The 21713-nt window shown below is 40.5% G+C and overlaps 2 protein-coding genes across 4 annotated transcripts in view; one reads left to right on the top strand and one right to left on the bottom strand.

Annotated features, from left to right (window-relative positions):
* coro2ba (coronin, actin binding protein, 2Ba) overlaps nt 1-16200 on the top strand; it is a 43338-nt gene extending 27138 nt beyond the window's left edge. For both annotated transcript variants that reach the window (XM_005930434.3, XM_005930435.3), the window contains exons 2-12: nt 2510-2710; nt 7936-8052; nt 8792-8941; nt 9065-9229; nt 9393-9509; nt 9610-9714; nt 10033-10129; nt 10502-10614; nt 11010-11100; nt 13228-13367; nt 13976-16200. In XM_005930434.3, coding sequence (XP_005930496.1) covers nt 2510-2710; nt 7936-8052; nt 8792-8941; nt 9065-9229; nt 9393-9509; nt 9610-9714; nt 10033-10129; nt 10502-10614; nt 11010-11100; nt 13228-13367; nt 13976-14110 — 1431 coding nt within the window. In that variant the 3' untranslated portion in view covers nt 14111-16200. The remainder of the gene's footprint in view (nt 1-2509; nt 2711-7935; nt 8053-8791; nt 8942-9064; nt 9230-9392; nt 9510-9609; nt 9715-10032; nt 10130-10501; nt 10615-11009; nt 11101-13227; nt 13368-13975) is intronic.
* On the bottom strand, nt 16001-21330 carry anp32a (acidic (leucine-rich) nuclear phosphoprotein 32 family, member A). 2 transcript variants are annotated; one of them, XM_005930437.3, is made up of 7 exons: nt 21138-21330; nt 19067-19216; nt 18859-18981; nt 18559-18757; nt 18359-18474; nt 18139-18193; nt 16001-17300 (listed from the first exon to the last, which is right to left on the bottom strand). In XM_005930437.3, exons 1-7 carry the CDS (start codon nt 21189-21191, stop codon nt 17236-17238), a joined length of 762 nt encoding a protein of 253 aa, XP_005930499.1. In that variant the 5' UTR covers nt 21192-21330; the 3' UTR covers nt 16001-17235. The 2 variants fall into 2 exon arrangements, with proteins under 2 accessions (XP_005930499.1, XP_005930498.1); XM_005930436.3 differs by having other exon boundaries at nt 16001-17303; nt 21138-21329.
* Nucleotides 21331-21713: the final 383 nt, after the last annotated feature.

The raw sequence follows: 21713 nt of genomic DNA, 5'->3' as shown, positions 1-21713 counted from the left end.
TTCAAACTTGGCACAAAAACCTTCATATCGTGAAAATCTGCAAGTCTGCAAAGTCCTGAAGGATTCACAGTGCGTACCGCGAGAAGAACTCATGCTCACAACCCACAAGTCTTGTGATATGATGGATACCAAATCATTTCTTGACTTGCTGTCTTTTTGTGTATGTGCATGCTCTGCTCATGATCTGCGTGTGAGCTGGTGTGCCGCAAACCCTCGTGAGATAAGAAAGACACAAACACGCTCAGACAGACATCCTCTCTGTGCCATACGCCGGGGACCGATGAATGAGCATCCTTGTAAAGAGAGCTCAAAGCGGACGACTCTCCTCTAACTGTCCCTTAGGCCAGTTTCTGCTGCTCTTCTGTTCCACATTAATTCTTTAACAAGCAGCTACTATTGAGCTTACACAGACCTAATATTGTCGGATCTTTACTTAACAATGTAAAGTTCTTGGAGACAACTGCTTTTTTGAGCTGGAATTAAAAGGATTTGAATGTTCGTGTGCAACATACAAGTCTTCAAAATGTTAAATAAAGAATAAATGTTTTAGTTTTCATACTCCTGAATATGATAGGAGCAAAAGTCATGCCTGCACTTTAGAGTTTTCTTTATATTCTGTTTCTTTAGACCGTACATGTGGTTCAGCTTGCTCTGTGATTAAAGGTGTTGTTTTAAACCTGTGGCTCGTTCCCCACGACAGCCACAGTCCTGCAGTGTCTGCCAATGACAAGCCAGCACTTTGCATGGCAGCACAGCCTCCACTGAAGCGTGAGAAACACCTGCTTTACATTTACCATTACCATTTGGGTTTTTGGGTCTGTTTGTATTGCCGGTACAGATTCACATAGCTAATCTAGCATCAATAAACACCTCGGACGGTTTATGGTTTTAGAGAAGATTAAGCATTTTTTCTTTGTCTTATATTTGCTCGCCTCAGACAGCTAAATCACAGTAACCCACAGAAAAACTAGTAATATAAAATAAACGTATTTTCCTGCATACGTTTGATTTATACGGGGTATAATTCATGCACTATCTTGAGTGTTGAAGTGAGGAGATGGAGGTCAGCCACACTGTAGCCTCCTGGATGCTACTTCTGCTGTCCAGTGAGAAACAGGAAAAGACAACGGTAGCAGCATGGTCAGGGCATGTTTCTATTTACATGCATACACCCCTCCCACCAGTTCCCCTCCTTATCCGCAGAACAATGCTGAATAGAGGATTGCCTGATGTCATCCAGAATTGCAGCCACTGATCTGACAGCGGTCATAAATTCTCTTCCTCCAGTCCCCATCGCAAACTGATATAGTCTGGATTAAGTGTCACTAAAAATATGTCTTTGAACAGATCTCCCTTCAGAGAATTTTTTTTAGAAGAAATTCTATAGCCACATTCATTCACCACAACTTCTGTCCCGTTGGGTCAAAGGTCATTTAACATCCTTGTCCTGTGGCTGAGTCAACTGTTAAATCCCTATGCAGAGCCAGACCATAGCAAAAATCAAGCACTCCACCAGTGCATTCTTGTGGTGAAGTGGCAAACAAAAGAAGCATCTTGAGTCAAGACCAACCACTTCTCTTTTGTTTTGAGCAGCAGCTGCAAACAATGGTTGCTATTCTGTTGTACAAGATCCATCTGAACCAAAAATAGAGTGACAAACAATAGAATATGGTGTGTTTGTCAGAAATGAATGATTTTTGTTCTTGATTGAGATTCAGTTTGGTTTTGTTTTGTTCCACGCGTTAATCACTGACTCTGTGGCAGCGTGGAGTAGCATGAAAACATTTTCACCCAGTTTTCACCCTTCAAATGTCTCACACCCATGACCAGTTTGGATGATTTCCCACAACTGTATGTGTGACTCTTATCATGTGTGCACAGATGGGACAGCCCACCCTGCAACTGTGCTTGGAAGATGGGAATTTTAACACAATCACAATCATAATTATGCGTGCATGTTTTCTAGCTTCTAATCACCAAAATAAGACATTTTTTTCCATTTTCTATTTACATTTGTCTTCTTCTCTTTTTATATAGACTGTATATAAACAATGTCATCATCCTGATTAACTAGCTTTTAAGCTGTCCTTTTTGAAGCCTCTCCATCTATCATTATGGTCAATACCTTTTTCTTTTCTTTTCTTTTCTTTTTTTTCTTTTTTTTTTTTTAGCTAGAAGTGATCATATTCTACAAATGCTAGGTTTTCAACTAATGCTAGCCAACTTCGTCAGAGAACTGCATCCATAAACAAACACAGATGCATCCCAATTATTAATTTACAAACCAGTACTAGTATTTCACGCAACAAAACTCCAGTGTAGACATCAGACAATCGTTTAGTATAATTAGTCGCAAAACAGATCATGTTATTTATCAGATTACTGCTTTCACTAGAACTAGTTTCCTGAAATGTGAGGCTTTTTTTTCCTCCCCTGTTTTATATCATTGCGTTTTATAACATCTTTGATTTTTCAGATTGTTTATCTGTGACACATCTCTCTTTTTCAGATGTCATGGCGTCCGACGTACCGAAGCTCCAAGTTTCGAAATGTCTATGGAAAAGTAGCCAACCGGGAGCACTGCTTCGACGGTATCCCCATCACCAAGAATGTCCATGACAACCACTTCTGTGCCGTCAACTCCAAGTTCCTGGCAGTCGTCACAGAGAGTGCGGGCGGAGGCTCTTTCATTGTTATACCTGTATCCCAGGTAACACTGAATTAGCTCTTTGCTCCTATATCCTTCAGAATAAGAAAAATGAGTAAAGTTTACAAAGTAAAACACAAATAATAGCGTGAGTAACTCATAATTAAAGAAAAATTCTTGCAGGATAAATCTGCATTCGTATGCATTTTTTCTCTTGCTCTGTAAAATTTCTGTTACTTTAATCTTCTTTGACTGCACAGTGAAATCTGCAAGTTGCAGAGCTCTTTCCACACAAATGAAGCACAGAGTTTAACTGCCACTGCAAAGCACGCCGGCCTTAAATATTCAAGCCAGAATCTAAGGCCAGCATTGTAACTGGGTTGTGCTGCCAGTAGCACAATATAAAGGCATAGTGATATTGCCTATAAACACTACAAAAGGTTTCTGTTTGCTGGAAAGTTCAAAATTCCTTTTCTTATTATGGGAAAGGGGATTGTGCCTGTTCTCAATGATATTTCATTTCACACTTAGCAAACAGACCGTGCATCACTGCTTTTTGTAGGATATACAGGATACAAAACTAGTCCTGATTTGAGTAGCAACGGTAAATAGCAGCAGTAAGAAAGTGAAAAAGTTAGTTAAGAACATGTTTTCATGTAAATTTGACTGAAAGTTGTTCCCACATATTATGTGTGTTGGTTATTTTGGGTTTGATAAAAAGTTTCTGATGATCATTTTGGGGTCTTCAGTCACATCCCAATTGTTTCCAGCTTTATATCAATTGATAGTGTATTTGTGTGAGTTCAGTGTAACTTTTCAATAAGGAGATGTTTTAGTTTGAATGTCATTCCCATTTTTAGATGGCTTTGTGGGCCTTACAGAGTGCTTTGCCTCTTTAAGAGAGACCATGCCAAGGTGCTTGCAAAGCTCTTGGCTGCCAAGCAGGGTCAAGTCTGGTTGTTATCAGGCAGTAGAAGCATTCAGTAAGCTGAACAGTTTTGCTGTCCGAAGCAGAGAGACTTCAGCTAGATTTTACGTCACATCATCGTGAGCTAACATGTTCAGTCATGGAAAAAGACCGTCTGTGTGTGCATGTGGGCGTTTTCTGTTTAGCTTATTAGATACTTGGTGTGAGTCTCTCAGATGATGTCATGCTTTTTTGCATACTCACCCGTCACAGCACTGGCCAGAGGTAATTATGCTTTCTGAGCTGCCGGTTTTGTGAAGGTCACATCTCAGGGGCAACTCGGTTTAATAATGCACTGATAATGTTTTATACAAAATAGGTCAAAGGTTGATTTTTCTGGTGATTATTCGGTGCCTTAACACAGGAAGAGAAGGGGATGTTGTGATCAAGTTTCGCACGAATCTTGGGTGTCCACCTTGAAAATTAAAGAAGTCAGTGGTGTAGTTTATTTATTTGAAACATTGTTTTAATGACTGTCAAGGCTCCAACTTTGTTTCCTATTAGAATCTTCTTTTCTGGTCATAAATAAAGCATAAATGCACGTAACACCTGTCATTAAATGTATTTAAGTAGATCTATTATATGAGCCTGGATATGTGTGAATGTAAAGTGCAGCTGAACTGGTAGACAGAGCCACAGAGTGGTATTTCTAAATAAATCAAGTCCATTGATCGTCAGGTTTGGAAAGTCCAAAGTTGATGATGGCGTTATCACAGAAAACTGGAGCGATCCACTGTTGCCAGGATGCATAACTTTATATACAGATGTATCGAGTACATAATGTGCACATACACTTAACAAGGCGTTTCATGAGTTTTGTCCAGTAAAGTTCTGCAGATCTGCTGTTATATAAATAGATAAACTCAAAAATATGGGTCATATACACCATATATATACGTAATATGTTTATATACACTTTTTGTTTTAGGTACACTGTGAAATGTTACATTTAATGGAATCTTTGGTAATCAGTTTACACCAAGCACATTTTCCATAATGTTTAATTATTTGAACAAATAAACCTTTGACTGTATATAATTCAGCTGCTTTTTACTCCAAATAATTGCTTCATTTTTATGAGTGCAGAGAATCATTTTTCAAGTGATTGGTTTTGTCTGTTAATAGAAGTATTTTATTTCCAATAAATTTAATTAGGACAAGATGTTATCATTTTGTTTATCCATGCTGCTTCAGGTAGATTCATTAGAGTCTTTAAAACTGGTGAAGCTGTAGATAACAGTCAGGGGTGTCTTAGAAGTCTGTGCAGCACTGTTTATTTAGGCTTTTCAAGGAAGGATTCAGTGAAACAATAACACAAAAATAAAATGAAAAGAAAGAAAGAAAAAAGGTTGCTTCCACACATGGAAAGAGAAAGTCTGACAGATTTCAGTGACTAAAAGAAAGAGCTGAATGTTTTTCAGTCCAGCCAGTCAGTCAGTCCAAGAGGAAGTCTCGTGAGTCAGAAAATTCACACACAGTGAGCATCAAAATGAAATGATTATGGCAGCAGTTTTATAGAAACTGTATTTTGTGACAGGAAAGAAATGTTTTTAATTATTAACCTGGGGGAAAATTGCAATAATCTAAATCTTTTGAATCTGAATCTCCAGTAACGAATAAAATCAAACAACCCAAAACTTGTATTTCCCCACTGTACTTTTGCTGCTGTGTGTAAAAACCCAGCCAACAGCTAGAACTTAATAGATTTCTTCCTACAATGAAAGTACTGGACTTGAGCGTTTGCTCAGGTTTCCGCTGAGTGGATAAATTCACAAGTGGCATTTATCATATTCAGCAACAGCACAGCTTCTGTGTGATGGAGGCTGCTGTTTAATGCAGGAAGGCAGACATGAAGTTTATTTTGTGTTTTCAATCTTACTTTACAGGCTTCACCTAAAATAAGGCAGCATATGATGGCACGTGCTGTTGTTTGTATGAAAGGGGCCATTACATGGTTACCACAGGAAAAATAAACTTTTTATTTATTTTTTACTTCTTTACAAAAGGCACCCACGCTATTTCAAAATGAAGCTCTGGCTCCTCTGTTAGATAAACAGACCAATCTGTAGGGGTTTGGCTAATGGTGAGGTATGAGCATGGCAGACATATTATGATGACAGCTGGCGAGACAGCCATATGTTTGCCCCTCAGACAGAGTCGCTAGAAAGTGGACGGACTACTGCTGGCACCACCTGGCACACAGCCTGGCTCTGAAAATGACACACAAGGTCACAAACACCTCTTCATCACCTCAGACAAAGAGGCAATTGCAGTGGGTGTGGTGCGTTGTGAATCACCATACTATTATTCCTACTACTACTGCTTTACTCTGTATGATGCAGCGTGTGGAGGATTTTAATTGGTTGGAATTCATTTCTCTGATAAAGTCATTGAGCTAATATTTTACCAGCAGATATATGCGTAATAGTGATGCATAGATTTATAGATGGATGGATAGATACCACACCTAAGTTAAGCGTGACTCGGCGGGTTCACTTCAGCTGGCTGAGGTGTCATAAGGCACATGGGAGATGTGCCACAGAGTATACATAAAAATATCAGGTTTATAGAACAGTGTCACCATGGCTGAGTTCGTCCCGTTCTGTTACTGAAACATAATTCCTCGTTCTCATCGGGGGAACCATATTACATTTTGGAAACATGACTCTGTTCGATGTCAGCTGTTAGTATTGCTGCAGTGACAGAGCAGCAGTGGTAAGTCGCATTAGTAAAGATTTATTGGGAATAACAGTTCGATAAATGTCTGCAGCAACCGCAGCGTGGTGCCGCTGGCGTATTGGAGATGCTGGTACCTGGCCAGCACATCTGCTCTTCTCAGAAAGTGCTCATATGTGCCACAGCCTCGGGAAATGACTAAAGACCATCAGGCCTAACGCTTTCCTGTCCGATAAAGTCTAGCGGGTGGTTGCAGCTAACGAGGCTATTTTATAATGTTATATTAAATTTCATGCGTGGTAGAAAGATAAAAATTGAGGGTGAAATCCAAGCTGTGAAAAGTCTGTTTTATTCATTTTATGTCCTATTATAAATGTAATTCCTTATAATACCCCTTAGAGCCTCTGAACCCTCTCATTCCCAACGGATGTTATGTTCTGTGCAGGTAATTAGTTCCACCCAAATAAGGAGTCCCTCAGATCCTGTTTCATTAATGATGAAAGTTCCCTAATAATAATGTGTCATCAGAACTTATATTGGCACAGCTTGTCATTGTTCTTTGGGGGTTTTTTTTCAAGGGGAGATTTTATTACCCCAGTGCTCTACATTAATTATAAACTCCTGATGTGCCTGAGTTAGCTGTGTTTATTAAATCGAGTTGCCTTGCTTAGTCATTTCTTCTCATGCTCATGCTGACTGATTGGATGTTCAGCTTCACGGTGGCTGTGTTCTGCCGGAGACTGATTTTGGCTCTTGTTCTTTGATTTGTTTGCAAAGCCCTCACTGTATTGGCAGTGTTACCTTGAAACTTACCTTTATTTCCCGGGTTGACTTCCTGCTTTGCTCTTTTTGAGCTGGTTGACTACAGCTAACCAAATTTGGCATTCACACAGACAAAGAATTCTTTAAATCTAAGCTTCACCGTGAATCTTAAAATTTTTTTTTCAATATTTTATCTCCTGTTGTAACAAAATTACATTTGTTTTCATTTTGGTGGGAAAGATTTGCAAGGAAATAGCTTGAAATTTCAATTTAATGCATTCTCAAAGATATTTATTATGCAAATTTTGCTAAAGCTTGGCAATGCCTCCAAAATAAGGGTTCAGCAAGGACCGTGCATGCAGACGCACATGGGATTTCACAGGTGCATGACCCAGTGCTCTTAAGCAAATCTCTAAGGAAATCTGAAAAGAGGTCAGTGGATTGAGTGGACATCAAACATTCAAGACATCATGACCGATATGAAGAGCTTCCTGTCATCTGCTGTTATGAGCCAGTGCCCCTCTGTGGACTCTGTAGGTTATTGCAGTAATAATAATAATGTGCCTCGGTTGTCCCTGTACAATAACCGGGTTTGCTTTGCTTTGTTCAGAAGTGATAGAGACATCTCACTGATATGAGTCTTTCATGTTCACATCAAAAGGAGCAAAGATGAGTTCTGCTCAGTAACATTCTCTAAAAATTAATGCTATTCTTTAATATTGTCTTTAAAATGTCTTTTGTTTCGACTAAAGTTTTGTGATGATTTTGATTCTGAATCTTCCCAGTAATATTACTTTATAGCGATGTGATTGCAAACAATACCTCTTCATTTATGCAGTGACATACTGTATGCGTTTCATCTGCATGTTGTACGTGCTTTCAGTCTGGCCGCCTGGACTCTCATTACCCGAAAGTGTGCGGCCACAATGGCAACGTGCTGGATATCAAGTGGAACCCTTTCTGTGAAAACATCATAGCGTCCTGCTCCGAGGACACTTCAGTAAGTGATCCACTTTATTCTTTTTAACTCCCATTTTTATGAGTTGATGACTTTTAAGATTAAAAAAAAATTCTCTTGTATGTGCTTAAATGCTGAGGTTGACAGCCACTAGTCCAGAAGGTGAATGGGTCGTCAGTTTAATATGGTCAGAGGTTACTGATTCATACGGTTTGTACTGGACACGAGCTTCTGATCCGATCCTACGGTGTGCTGTTGTTGCTGCTGTGAGGTTTGAAAACGACAAATAGGCAAACATCAGTTAGCTTTTCAGCAGCTTGCTATATTAATGACATTAGGCACAAAATAAAATGGCAATCACTGTTACCCTATACAAGCTGTTTTTTCGTGATACATGTACCTGTTACATTACTCTAGTGAATACTGCACAGCATTGGTAGCACTGTGCTCTGTGTAGTACTTTCACATGTTCAAAGATAATCTGATCTGGTCTGACACAGAGCCTCTATCCATAGCAGTAATCCTGTCTAATCCTAATGCAATGGGCTACATTGATAGCTTGTGCTATTTCTGATCAGACGATTTCTAGCTGTGTCCTCCTGATTGTGGTTTAGAGTTCATACTAATGTGTTGTGAAAGCACGCAGTAGTCCTGATAATTTGCTAACAAAAACAGAATAATAAAAATGTCACTTGTTATCATGTTTTGTGAGAATGAGCAAACCTGTAGGTATATTTGTGTATCCAGTAACAACCTCGGTGTGCGTTGGTAAATGTTGCAGGTGCGAGTATGGGAGATCCCAGAGGGTGGCCTGAGGCGCAACATGATGGAAGCAGTGCTGGAGTTGTACGGTCACAGCAGACGGGTGGGTCTGATCGAGTGGCACCCCACCAGCAGCGGCATCCTCTTCAGTGCAGGCTACGACTACAAGGTACAAAAACAACACAGCCACGCCCCCAACAAACACAGTTATATCTCTATTTATGATCACTTTAATTGAAGTACAGCAGCCCTCTAACAGCTCCAACAAAACAATTTTTCCCGACTGAGTTAGATCCTCATCTGGAACCTGGAGATAGGCGAGCCGGTGAAAATGATCGACTGCCACACTGACGTCATCCTCAGCATGTCTTTCAATACAGACGGCAGTCTGCTGGCCACCAGCTGCAAAGACAAGAAGCTGCGTGTCATTGAGCCACGCTCCGGGAGAGTCCTTCAGGTGAGGCGGACCTGGCTGATTATGATAAACTGACATGTTTTAGTGGTTTCTGAAAAAAGCTCTGCTTTCTACTGTCACAAGAATATTCTGTTAACATATTAGAGTGTTAACTTCCTTGCAAGTGTATGTTGCCTCACTCTCTCTATGCGTGCTGCTCCATCAGCAAGCCAGCTGCAAGAACCACCGCGTAAACAGAGTTGTGTTCTTGGGCAATATGAAGCGGCTGCTCACCACAGGGGTTTCTCGCTGGAACACTCGGCAGATCGCTCTCTGGGATCAGGTCAGACAACACTTCTCCATACATGCATACAGTGCCACAGCAGGTAGGTCAAGTGTGCATGTGTGTTAAAAACAATGTTTGTATACATTGTTATTCCTAGGAGGATTTGTCCATGCCAATCGTGGAGGAGGACATAGACGGGCTCTCAGGACTGTTGTTTCCCTTCTATGATGCTGACACACACATGTTGTATCTGGCAGGCAAGGTCAGCCCCGATGTCCCTACAGTTGTACAAAAGTAGTCTAAAAACTGAACTGTGTTTACCATTCATTTATTGCATATCTAATACATTTTGGATGACTGTGATTGGAATTGATGATTTATTTTTAGTGTGTGTGTGTGTGTGTGTTCGTGTTCGTGTGTGTGTTCGTGTGTGTTCGTGTGTGTGTTCAATTTAACTTGAGTAATAAAGGGAAGTCAAAGTCTGAGAAGCATTGCTTGTTCTGGAAATCTGAGCACAGCAGCAAAAAAGATGTAGCTTCAATTGCTCAGAGGTAATGACCATGTTCTGTTGCTCTGGCAGGGGGACGGCAACATCCGTTACTTTGAAATCACCACAGAGAAGCCGTACATCCAGTACCTAATGGAGTTCCGATCCCCTGCCCCACAGAAAGGACTAGGTAAGCCAGTTGCTGAACAGCAGTATCTGATCTATCCTGCCAGAGGAGAAAGAGAAATGGTAACCCAGTCATTAACTGTCTTTAGAAACGGAGAGGTGGAATGAATCACTGTGAAAATGAGCTCAGCCCTCAACACTCCTCTAAAAACGGTGTTGCGTAGCTGAAAGGACCGTATTTACTGAAGAAAATAAAAATGAGGTGTCCGAATTGGAAATTTGCTCAAAAAAAGCTTAAAGAGCTTTACTAACTTGTCCATCAATGTCACGCTGCAGCAGGTTGTTTTTGTATCTTGTTGATGAGACAAACAATGAATTCTAGGAAAGGGATGTTGGCAAAACAGCCGTCACCACATGCCTCTTTTCCTGTCTGCAGGTGTGATGCCAAAGCACGGGATGGATGTGGCAGCTTGCGAGGTGTACCGCTTCTACAAACTGGTCACCCTCAAGGGTTTGATTGAGCCCATTTCCATGATTGTGCCAAGAAGGGTGAGTGGGAATGAAATTAGACTCCATTCTGTTATTATCAGTCTCATCTTCAGCAGATGATAACCAGCATTTATTAAGTCAAAAAAGCTGTTAGATTTTAGCCAACACCTCTTGGGAACACTGGACTTATAATACCTTGGTTTGTGATGAATACAAAATCAGAGCAAGAAGAAACAAGAACAGGAATAATTAATCTAATACCATTTATTTGACCTAAGACGTGTGTTTAAAAGCAGACTGGTGAATGAGCATCTCAAAGTCAAAAGCTGGAAAATTATCGAAACTGTATGTAATTCTTTGAGATAAAAACTCTTTACCAAAGACATCCGAACGTTGAGATAATCAGCAGTGCTGAGCAAATGGTTGCTGAGACATCTGAAAATGTTTGTTTACAGTCAGACACGTACCAGGAGGACATCTACCCCATGACGGCAGGAACAGAACCGGCCCTGTCGGCCAGCGAGTGGCTGAGCGGAATTGATAGAGGTAAGCAACCCGTCAGAGACGCACTTGTCTGGCTTGTTAAGCAGCATTTTAATAGGGGAGCGGCATCTTATTCATTTGTTGCAACTGATTTCCATGATGACTTGCATGCAAGGTTGCCTCTAACAAGTAAACAAAGCTAATGTAGATTAATTTACAGCAAACTTCAGTCACTGAGTGTTTTTGTTTTGCTGAATCATGCACTGACAACATGTAGCTTGTGTTATCACCAGCATGGTTAAAAAAAATCCCCACAGTTGATTTATTTTAATTGATGCAATCCAGTCCAGTTCATTAACATTCAACTTTACTATATTGCCAGCACTACTTCACAGCAATAGTCATCTCAAGCTTCTACAGTTATTAGAGAGAAAATCCTCAATAACCCTCTAACTAACAACAGCAGGGAGGTAGAACTCCATTTTATCAGGAAGAAACTTTAGCTGGTCTCAGCTATCAGCTGGGGTGGGGGAAATGAAAGGAGAGAAATGTGGAAAGATGGTAAACAAAAACAAGATAAAGCACAAACTATAGGACAGAGATGACAAAGTAAATGTTGTGCTTAACAGTGGCATAAAAATGCATTGGGAGTAAGAGAGAAGGGAGTGATGGAGAAGTGATCAGTGCTTCATGGGCAGTCCCCAAAGAACCCGGGCCTATAGCAGCATGGCTAATGGACTGGGTCATCTGATCTGATAACAGTAAAGAGAGTGTCTGCCCTGAACCCAAGCTGGCTCGACAGGAGAGTAGTCAGATAGATGAAGGTGCTACCCCCCATTTTAACTGTTACAACATCTAAGCTCTTCATGTTCATGTTTCATGAAGCCTTAAAATAAGAACTCAAACCAAGTGAACAATAATGCAGTTCACTTCAATTTACATTTTTTTTCATATACTGCCAAATCACCTCAAGGTGCTTTATACTCTAAAGCAGCAATAACACAGAATAACACACACACACACACACACACACACACACACACACACACTAAAGCATGAGCAAGTACTTGGCGACAGTGGGAAGGAAAAACTCCCTTTTAACAGGAAGAAGCCTCCGGCAGAACCAGGCTCAGGGAGGGGCGGGGCCATCTGCTGCAACCAGTTAGAGGTGAGAGGAGGAATACAGGACAAAAGACAAAAGTGAAGTGAAGGCTCTGCTTCTCATTTTACTTTTAAATATCCGTGGAAGCACAAGCAAGCCGGCAGTCTGGGGGTAAAGTGCACTATTGGGGTGGTATGCTACTTGAGAGGTATAAAAGATAATAATCTGATCTGGTCTGATTATTCAAGTGAAGAGAAATGAAATTCAGGATGTTAAAAGTATGTTTTGAAAGTCCCGTTCTTTCCTTCTCACATTGTGTTTGCTCTCAGTGGGCCTTGTTCACTGTGCAGAAATATTCTTACCCTGCACAAAAAATATGTGCATTTGCAAAAATTACCATCCAATTCACAAAACCCACACGCCTGCCAATTTTGTTCTTACAACCACGCGTATTTCACTGAATCAGAATCAATGTAAATCAACAGGGGTTTTTGTTTTTGTTTTTTTCACGAGTGTGATTTTAATATGCTCGGCAATTAAAACTATAGTATGGTCACTATGTTGTAAAGGAAATTTTTTAAATAGGAGATGCTTTCCAGTCAGTATTTTGTATTATTGACATTTACATTTAGTTTTTTAGTTTCGTGAAGATTTTTTGGTTCATGGGCTTTTTGGAAGATCAAATAATGACCTACAGGAGTTATAACGAATATTGTTTAGTTTATACTATTTAAATTGTATTTGAAGAAAGTTGTGTCTTCATTATTTGTGTGTAGATGTGGGCTGAGATGGTACTATTTTTTTAATTTTTTTTTTTTAAGAGAACAAATGAACCCAATGCTGATACTGATTAAGTCTGGATAACAAAAGCTTAGTAACTTTAGAAATTGCTTTAGGCACTGAATCCATATCCTAATCATGTTGTAGAATAACTAAACACTTGAATATGTGGATGTCCTGAAGAGCTGAAGACGTGCATGGATAAACGGTAGATTCCCTGGTGTTGATCTGTGGACGGCCGAAGCCTCTTGCTGCTTTGTGTTGGTTTTCACAGGGAAAAGTTCATTTTCTCCCTGCTTTTCAAACAGACCCAGTTTTGATGTCCCTGAAGGATGGTTACCACCGGCCAAACCAGGTGGTGTTCAAGGTCCCGGTGAAGGAAAAGAAGAGCGTGGTAGTGAATGGGATCGACCTGCTGGAGAACGTACCACCCAGGACAGAGAACGAGGTGTGTGAAGGATGACAAGTATAATATAAAATAATTGCAGCCTTTAATGGAGTGTAATAACGCTGTAACTGAACCGCAACTTGTTTTTGTTGTACAACTGATTCACTTAAAGTGGATCTCTATGCATTTCTTTCCTTTTCTTCTGTATAATACTAAATTCAAAGTCATCTTTATTACATTATGCATGCATTAACCGAAAAAATGTGAAACGTGCTATTTTAGCGCTCGCCCTTTGAGTCAGCTTTCTTCTGATTGGCTGCCCTTTGTAAGACTGAAAAGCCTTTGGTGACCATTTTTTGGATATCCACTGTCATACAGTTTGAAGAGAAAAAAAATAAAAAATCAGAAACTAAGCTTTTAGAGCAGTCTGACCTTTTGGCTCATGGGGTCCATGTAGTAGCTGTTCCACAGCTTTCGATCATAAGAGTAGAGCATAATGTACTGGTGTAAATGATTTCAGAAAAAAGCTGAGAATGAACCCAGCCTTACACAACTTGCTATTAAAACCAAATGTTTCGTCCTTCATCCTGCCAATGTCCTCTTTCCTTGTTTTGAGAGCTGCCGTTGCGCTCATGTTCTTCCACGTGTTTCCCACCTTTTCCACACAGCTCCTGCGGATGTTCTTCCGGCAGCAGGATGAGCTGCGGCGGCTGAAGGAGGAACTGACCACCAAGGACGTCCGAATACGCCAGCTGGAACTCGAGCTCAACAACCTGAAGAACGTTAGCCCCAACAACGCCTGACCTCTTAGACTCCTGGACTGGCAAAGCCTCGCTTCCTTTGCCCCCCCCACTTCTGACCTCCAACAACCTTCTGAGCCCTTCGCCCTGCTTTTTTGATATATTTCATTATATCATAACTTCATTCTTCCTGCTGTTCCACGTAGTGCACACAATAACATGGTAACCATTGGATAATGTTAACTGATCCAAATACTGCAATATTGTAGTAGTGACAAATACAAGTAATGAGGCATGACAGATCAGGGATTGCTACTTAAGCATTAAATCGCTGATATAGAATGCAGAGAATTTTGGTATTTTCAGTTTTTATAAATGTAAATGATCGATCTAGCAGTGTTATTCCACGCCGCCTAGGTATTCGTCTCACTTTGCCTACCCTCTTGTCCATGTGGCAATGCCTTGATCACCATGCAAAAAAAAAAAAAGTCCAGTACTGACCAAACCACCTCCGAATTGTAATTTTTATGTTGAGGTTAAAACTGGAGAAGACTATTACTGCTCCTATTTTTCTTCCCCAACGCCTTAGACCCTGCTGCAGACCCAGTTTGCAGCGAGCTGCAACATTATCTCAAAATGGTGGACGAGGAGAGCTTTGCAGACATGGACCATGTTTTTCCCACCGGGCTGCTTATCCCATTACCTACAAACAGTGGCTAGAGATTTACTTTGTCACACTGACACTTAGCTACTCCAGACAGTCTTTCCCCAAGGACAGCACATAGTTCACTTTGTTCAGGTATCTCTTTATTTAAACAATGGGGACGCAGCTGAGGAGACATGGATCCGAGGGAAGCTTTGCTGGCTGTTATTGGTTTTTAGGGCTAATTTTGATGATGGGGTAATGTATATTTGCTTTTTATTTATTATTTGTCACATCTTACCTTTTTAGCTAATAACATGTATATTTCTTAATCCCTTTGTTTTTGTATGACACACTGCGCAAGTAATGATTGTGATGCTTGATAGATTTTGCTGAATGCTTCCAGTGGAAATGGTGCAAGACTTGTGTGAAACAGCACCTTAAAAAGGTATTTCTTCTTAGCTCTTTGTCTCCAACAACGTAACTTCAGATAAGTTATGAAGCTATATAATTTCCTACTTTTAAAAGTGCAAACTGGAATAATAACCAACCATTTGACATTTAAACCAAGTATATTACTATTACTGAGAAATGTTTGTCTGTAGCTGTGTAATTTTGCTTTCAAGACGTCAGGTGACGTGCCTCTCCTCCACCCGTACCGACAACACATACAGGAGAAATTTGCGCTGCCTCGGTTTTACCCTCAGACCTTGTTTTCATTCAGCTTTACATTTGAGAGCATTCGAATTTAATTGGCACTATTTTAAGAGCCGAGCTCGAGAAATTCCACTGCATGCATGACAAGGATGGAAATGGTAAGTTAACAGCGAGTTACGGACTAAAGGTCACAAGTCTTTCCTCATAACATCATCGCAGGCACATAAAGGGTCAAAGCTTCATAGCTTTAGCTAGAGAAGATGAGCCCTTACAATGAAGACTTGAACAATGGTAAATATCTGTTAAATAAAAGGCTACAGTGAAAGTAGACAGATCGATGAGCTGCAGTGACAGACAGGAGACAGGTCGAGTAACTGTTTAGTCATGACATTTTTGACCAAACGGTTACTGCTGCAGACTCAAAAGTAAACCCCAACTTAGATTTGCTTAGTGTGGTAGCAGTGTACTGTAGGCGTATACATAAGAGTTCAGTATTGTGAAAAGAAAAAGGCATTCTGTAAATTCTTCTTGATTTTCCATGTAGACGATCAAAAATGACAACTGTCATCACTCCCTGGAATTCTGTATACATTTTTTTTTTTTTTTTTTTATATAAACTGTGTTGTACAAGGACCACAAACGTCAAACACATATATATAAAAGGGATTTATTGAAGTGAATGGAAGGGGAAAAGAAAGAAATCAGCTGATGACAGTGGATTTAACATGTAGTGAAAAAAAATCACTGAGGTAGGCCAATTTGACCATTGCGTATACTGGAGGAAAACAAAGTCCAAACAGCTGACCGTTTTCCAGAGTTTACATTTTGCAACAATAAATTTTCGATGCACATACGTTGTGGCTGTAACCTCCATTTAAATCAAGCACTCCTCTACACCACCAGCACAAAATTCAAACATTGCCATCTGTGTGTGTCACAGAAAAGAACGTGGGGGGGAGCAAAGAAAGCAATGAGCTCTGATGTTTTGTCCGTATGGAAAGATGATGCATACAAAGTTATGTTCAAATTCAAGAAATTTCACACTGCGTATTCTTAGATAAAGCAGCATACATATTTAATATCTTATTACAATTCATAGTTTCACCTCAGTTGTCTGTTCAATGTCTGCCGTCATCAAAGAGAATACAAAAAAATAGATTTGGTCATTATTTACAAGAACACGTAATTTCCGAACTATCAAAGCTGAGGGTTTAAGAGGAGGAGGAGCAGCTTTGACAAGGGCAGACATTTTTTTGCTAGGATTTAAAAATATGTCCCGTGAGGGTCACACTGCGCATGTTCAGACAGAAGTTTCACACCAGGACAGCAGAGAGTATTGGCATACTGGTGACACTACAAACACATAACTTACATTAAAAAGAAAAAAAAAAGAAAAGAAATACAATTAAAAAAAAATAATAACAATAAGTTTAAGACGAGGAGAGGACAGCCATACATGAATCCAGTAGTTGACTTTAAAATGTATTAGACATGCACTCTTTTTTTTTTTTTTTGGATTTTATCTTTTTTTTCCCCACTTTTTGGGGCGGTCTTAAAATACATCAGAAATTGGTCTTACACAAACAGTGAGGAAACAAAAACATCTCTCAAAAAGGTTTATATTTGCTATTATTTGATATTACAAAACTGGTGTCCACGAAGCAGTTAAAAGTGGACAGTAAAGACTGGAACACGGGGGCGTCAAAGGTACACAAATGTAACCTTTTCTTTCCCTTCAGGAAAACCCGTCTACCTAACTGGCCAATAACAAAAGAAACCCACTCCTACTGCAATATGAAACTGAGGGGGAAAAATACATGGGGGCTGTTGGGAAGTGACTGGGAGATACAAGTTAAAAACAGTTCACAACTTAGCTTAAAGAAGACTCTCAATCGTCATCATCTTCCTCCCCTTCTTCATCCAGGTCCCTTTTTCTCTTCTGACCTCGCTCTTCTTCTGAGAAATAAGTAAGAAATAAAAGTCACATTTATAAGACAAATACAGCATTACAGATGAAGAAAGCTCCACGTGACCAAAACACATTATCCTTGTCCCACACTTGTCTCCCTGTTTTGTTTGTATCACGCACACATAAGCTCCCTCTGAGGCTCAATATGAAGCCAGCACACAGGGGTGAAAACTGCAAATCATTTGAATGCCCACTAGAGGCTAACTCCCAAAGGATTCACTCCCTATATTTATTTTATTTAACCTTTATTTCTACATTTACAAGAGAGACCCGTTTCCGACAGTATAATGAAATTACAATTAAAGAAAGTAATAATAAAATAGCTTTTGGGGGACAGCTCCATATTTATTTGTACATTACTTTCCATTAACTATAAAATACCTCTGTTTGTGCACAGATAACAATACACTCTGAAATGCACCTTGCTAACAAAGCGTGCTAGCCATAGTGGCTAAGTTTAAGCATTTTTAGCATTAACTTAGCATTCTACAGTCCCAAGGCACAGTCATTTCTGGCTCTCCAAAAGACAAGCTTGCAAAAACCATAATACTGAAGATCAAGGCTTCAAAACATGAGTTTACGACCTACATGGTGCTGTCACTGTGCCTACTCCCATCCTTTATGTACCGTCTATGGTTTATACATGGTGTATATATAGTGGACACAGAAACTGTAGCATCTCTCAATGTTAACGCCATGTGTAAAATATCCAAAGGGCATATTTAAATTTGCTAATTCATAAAGGTTAAGAAAAACAAAAGCAGTGCACTATAAAGAATAGCATCAAGCGTGTGCACTTATGTATTTGGAGAAGTTGCTCACCTTCGTCATCTTCATCGTCAACCTCTCTGTCATTCAAATCATCCTCCTCTTCCTCCTTTGTTAAAAGACAAGGCAAAGTTAGTGAGATGATTCACTTCCGGGTCTCGCGGAGTTGAAGCCAGAGGACGAGAGGCGGGATTCACCATGGCAACCAGTCTACTAACAACAGCATTTTTACATAACTATTAGAAAAAGCATATCTCATTTACTCTCATCTCACCTCTCCACTGAGGTCTTCCTCTTCTTCTTCTTCATTCTCCTCTTCTTCATCCTCTCCTTCCTCCTCCTCCTCATCTCCCGGTGCTGCATCTTCATCATACTCCTCATCATCTACATCTGGGTGAAAGTGGTCAGTTAATATAAACGCCAGCATTAGCGTCGCAAAGACATACATGAGACCCGACGTAGTCTTGGACATACCATCTTCATCTTCCTCATCATCATCCAAGCCCTCTGCATAGACCTCAGCATCAGAATCGGGTGCTTCTTTGTCATCTTTGTCGTACCCATCCAGGTACGTGAGCTGGGGTAATAGCTTGAACACGTTGTCTCTGTATTCGTTCAGGTTTGTCACTTCACAGTTAAACAGATCTAGGCTTTTCAGGGTCCCCAGTTCTTTCTATCAGAACAAAAAACAAACAAAAACAATCCAGTTTGATAAACAACAATGAGCTGTTTTGCATGTTATGCTTTTTCCCCCCTCATATTTCTGGGACTCACCAGTGGTTCTATTGTGCTGAGGTCTTTAATCTTGTTGCCACTGAGGTTTAGATGTGTGAGATTGGGGCACTTCTCCGCCAGAACTTCCAACCCTCCTGAGATCCTGTTATCGCTGAGTTCAAGCTGTTGGTCAATTAAATAATCAAAACCTTGCAAAACTTTACAGTCTGAAGCTACAGAGATTTGTCACGTGATGAAAAGCACCCACCTTTTTGAGTTTATTTAGCTTCGGCAAGTGGGCAACTGTCGTCAGACCAACATTGATTGTGCTTAGAAACTCCAGCTCCTCAAACTCGTCTGTTAGACCCTCGATCTTGCCTTCATTTGAGCGACAGTTGTCTAGCACTAGTTCTTTGACCTGAAGCGTAATCAAAAAATTAAAATGGTTAGAATTTGTCAAACTGCAAACATCATATTCATTAATCCCAATCAACGCATTACATTGTTGCTTTGTTACAGCAGTCAGCAATGACAGGAAAAAATGCTAACGAAAAGCAAGCACATACCAAACAACAATCCATACATTTCTGTAAATTCAAGACACATTTTATTTTCATTACTACATTCGTCTTTGACAGTTTAGTTAAATTGTATCAACAATATTTGGAATCAGCTCTTAATTGTAAAAATATATATACACATATAAACATTTAAATTGATTTCATTTTACCATTTTTAAGAAAATAAATAAATAAATCTGAAGAAAATAAACAAACGTCCTCCTACAGATAAACCAGCTCAACACTGGGCGGATGCCACACTTCAGTGTAGCAGCAGCAACAGCGTTAATTTTGGCCCTGCGCACTGATATTTAAATAGTGTGATATGCGGTCACAGGTGGGCTGTTATCGGATATTTCACCTCGGCCTTGAACGTGACTCAGCCAATCAGCAGTGAGGACCAGAACTATAAAATAAAAAAAAAAAAAAAACAACCAAAAAACCCCCCACTGTCCATCAGCGGTCATTGTACCGCTGTAAATATCGCGATGCGTCGACTCTCTTTCCATTACGTAAATATGACATTTATCTCGCTTTTTTGACACATTAGTAAGAAAGCGATAAAGTACGGCTGCCGTGTTTAAAGCGCAATAAGAGACGTGCGCGTGAGCTATGAGCGACGCAGATGCACATTAGTCAAAACAAGCCGGAGCCAAACAGACCTACGAGTCGTGCACAGGGTCATTTGTGAGTAGGAGGGGCCGCTAAAGCCGATTAGATAGCTGCCAGGCAAACGTTTTCATTGTTGCTCGCGCTAAACACTTCCCGATTGGACTGATGGTGTGTATAGACCTCTATTAACACGAAGGTATGATGACTGGTTCGTCGTTTGTGTCGAATGAACGGGATTTCGGTGTATTTCGAATAGCCTTTGTTTCTCGGTAAAATGGCGGCTTGTCCTAGTTCTGGAAAACTAGAGCAACAGCGCGGCTCGACGATTTCCCCCCCTGTTTTCACCGGGGGAGCTGGGACGCCTAAGCTTCGAGAAATCCCGATGAAAACGAGTGAATAGCCACACGACAGTTGATAATGAGTCGGGCGTAGCTCGTTTTTGATCTCTGCGTGGGGTTTTTTCGCGCAGCTTGGTGGCCGCTAACGGTCCACGGTAACGGCACTTTTATTTCGGCCATCTGTGCGCACAGTGACTCCGGATGGAGGTTTGCAGGCTCCCCCAGCGTAAAAAGCTGCTCCCTGCAGACATAAACGACTTGAACCGGACGGTTTGTGCAACTATAGCAGCGGTCTGCAGTTGTAAGGCGATAATGCGAGGCTGTGATCTTTATGCATCACTGATAATGTTCACGACTTTGAGTGCTCGCATCCTCAACGCGCCAAGTGCACGGCTTAAACTGTTTTGTTTTTTTTTGTTTTTTTTTAGGTGAACGTATTTCCCAGTCCAAGCATGCACACTGAGCCTCAGACAACGACTAAAAACAAGAATCCCGACAACGCGGGGTTCGTGGATCAAAAGTTACAAATATGGCTTCTCACACTGCTTGCCTTGTTTATACCGCTGGCATTAAAAAAGAAGCTGTGGTGCATTCTCAAACTGCACATTAAAACGTGAAGCTGGAGCCGCACTAAAAAGTTCAAGCAGCGGACCCGCGGAGCACCTGCCCGCTGTAAACACGACGGCAAAAGCAACAATGTGACCCGACGTCCCCCATCATCTTTTTAACTTGGAAGAAACTTTGTATCCCCACGCCAAGGCATCACGCGAAATATTCTCCATTAGCCGAGAGTGAAGCGTTATTACAGCGAGCCGCGAGGCCAACTTACGTCTGACGGAGTGCGGTTCCGCAACTCTAGGTGAATTCTTTTCTTCATGTCCATCCTCGAAAGGCTCACCCCGTGATACGATACACACTTTTAATAATTACTGCAAATGCAACTACCACCTCCAGAGCAGGCTGCTGCTGTTCATTCAAACTTGATCCGCTCGGTGGGCGGGAGCACGTTTCAGGATTGTCGTCACCGCCGACCAATGGCACGCGCCAAATAAAGAGGGAACGGATTTACAGACGCGCGGGCCAATGAAGGCGCCCTTATCAAACTGGGTGGGGTTTTGTTGTCTAAGTTTGGTTGTTTGTTAACTTAAGTTTACATGGAAATAGTAATACTGTAATGTTTTTCACTGAATACATGCAGTCGATGCACAACCACTACCCTTAAACCTCCACCTACATCGAAGCCCAGTCCCATACGTTTTGAGGTTTTTTGAAGCTTAATTAATTTTACATTTAATTTATTGTTAAATTTAACTGACATATTAATTGTACAGCTTTTTAATTTTTATCATTTAAAAATGCACACTGTTCCATCCTGCCTCTGTCCAAAACAAAAAATATAAATTAT

This window comes from Haplochromis burtoni, unplaced genomic scaffold (assembly GCF_018398535.1).
Source record: "Haplochromis burtoni strain Fernald_Lab_line unplaced genomic scaffold, NCSU_Asbu1 Contig_129, whole genome shotgun sequence".
Classification (NCBI taxonomy): domain Eukaryota; kingdom Metazoa; phylum Chordata; class Actinopteri; order Cichliformes; family Cichlidae; genus Haplochromis; species Haplochromis burtoni.
This window is presented reverse-complemented; position numbering and strand designations above follow the sequence as displayed.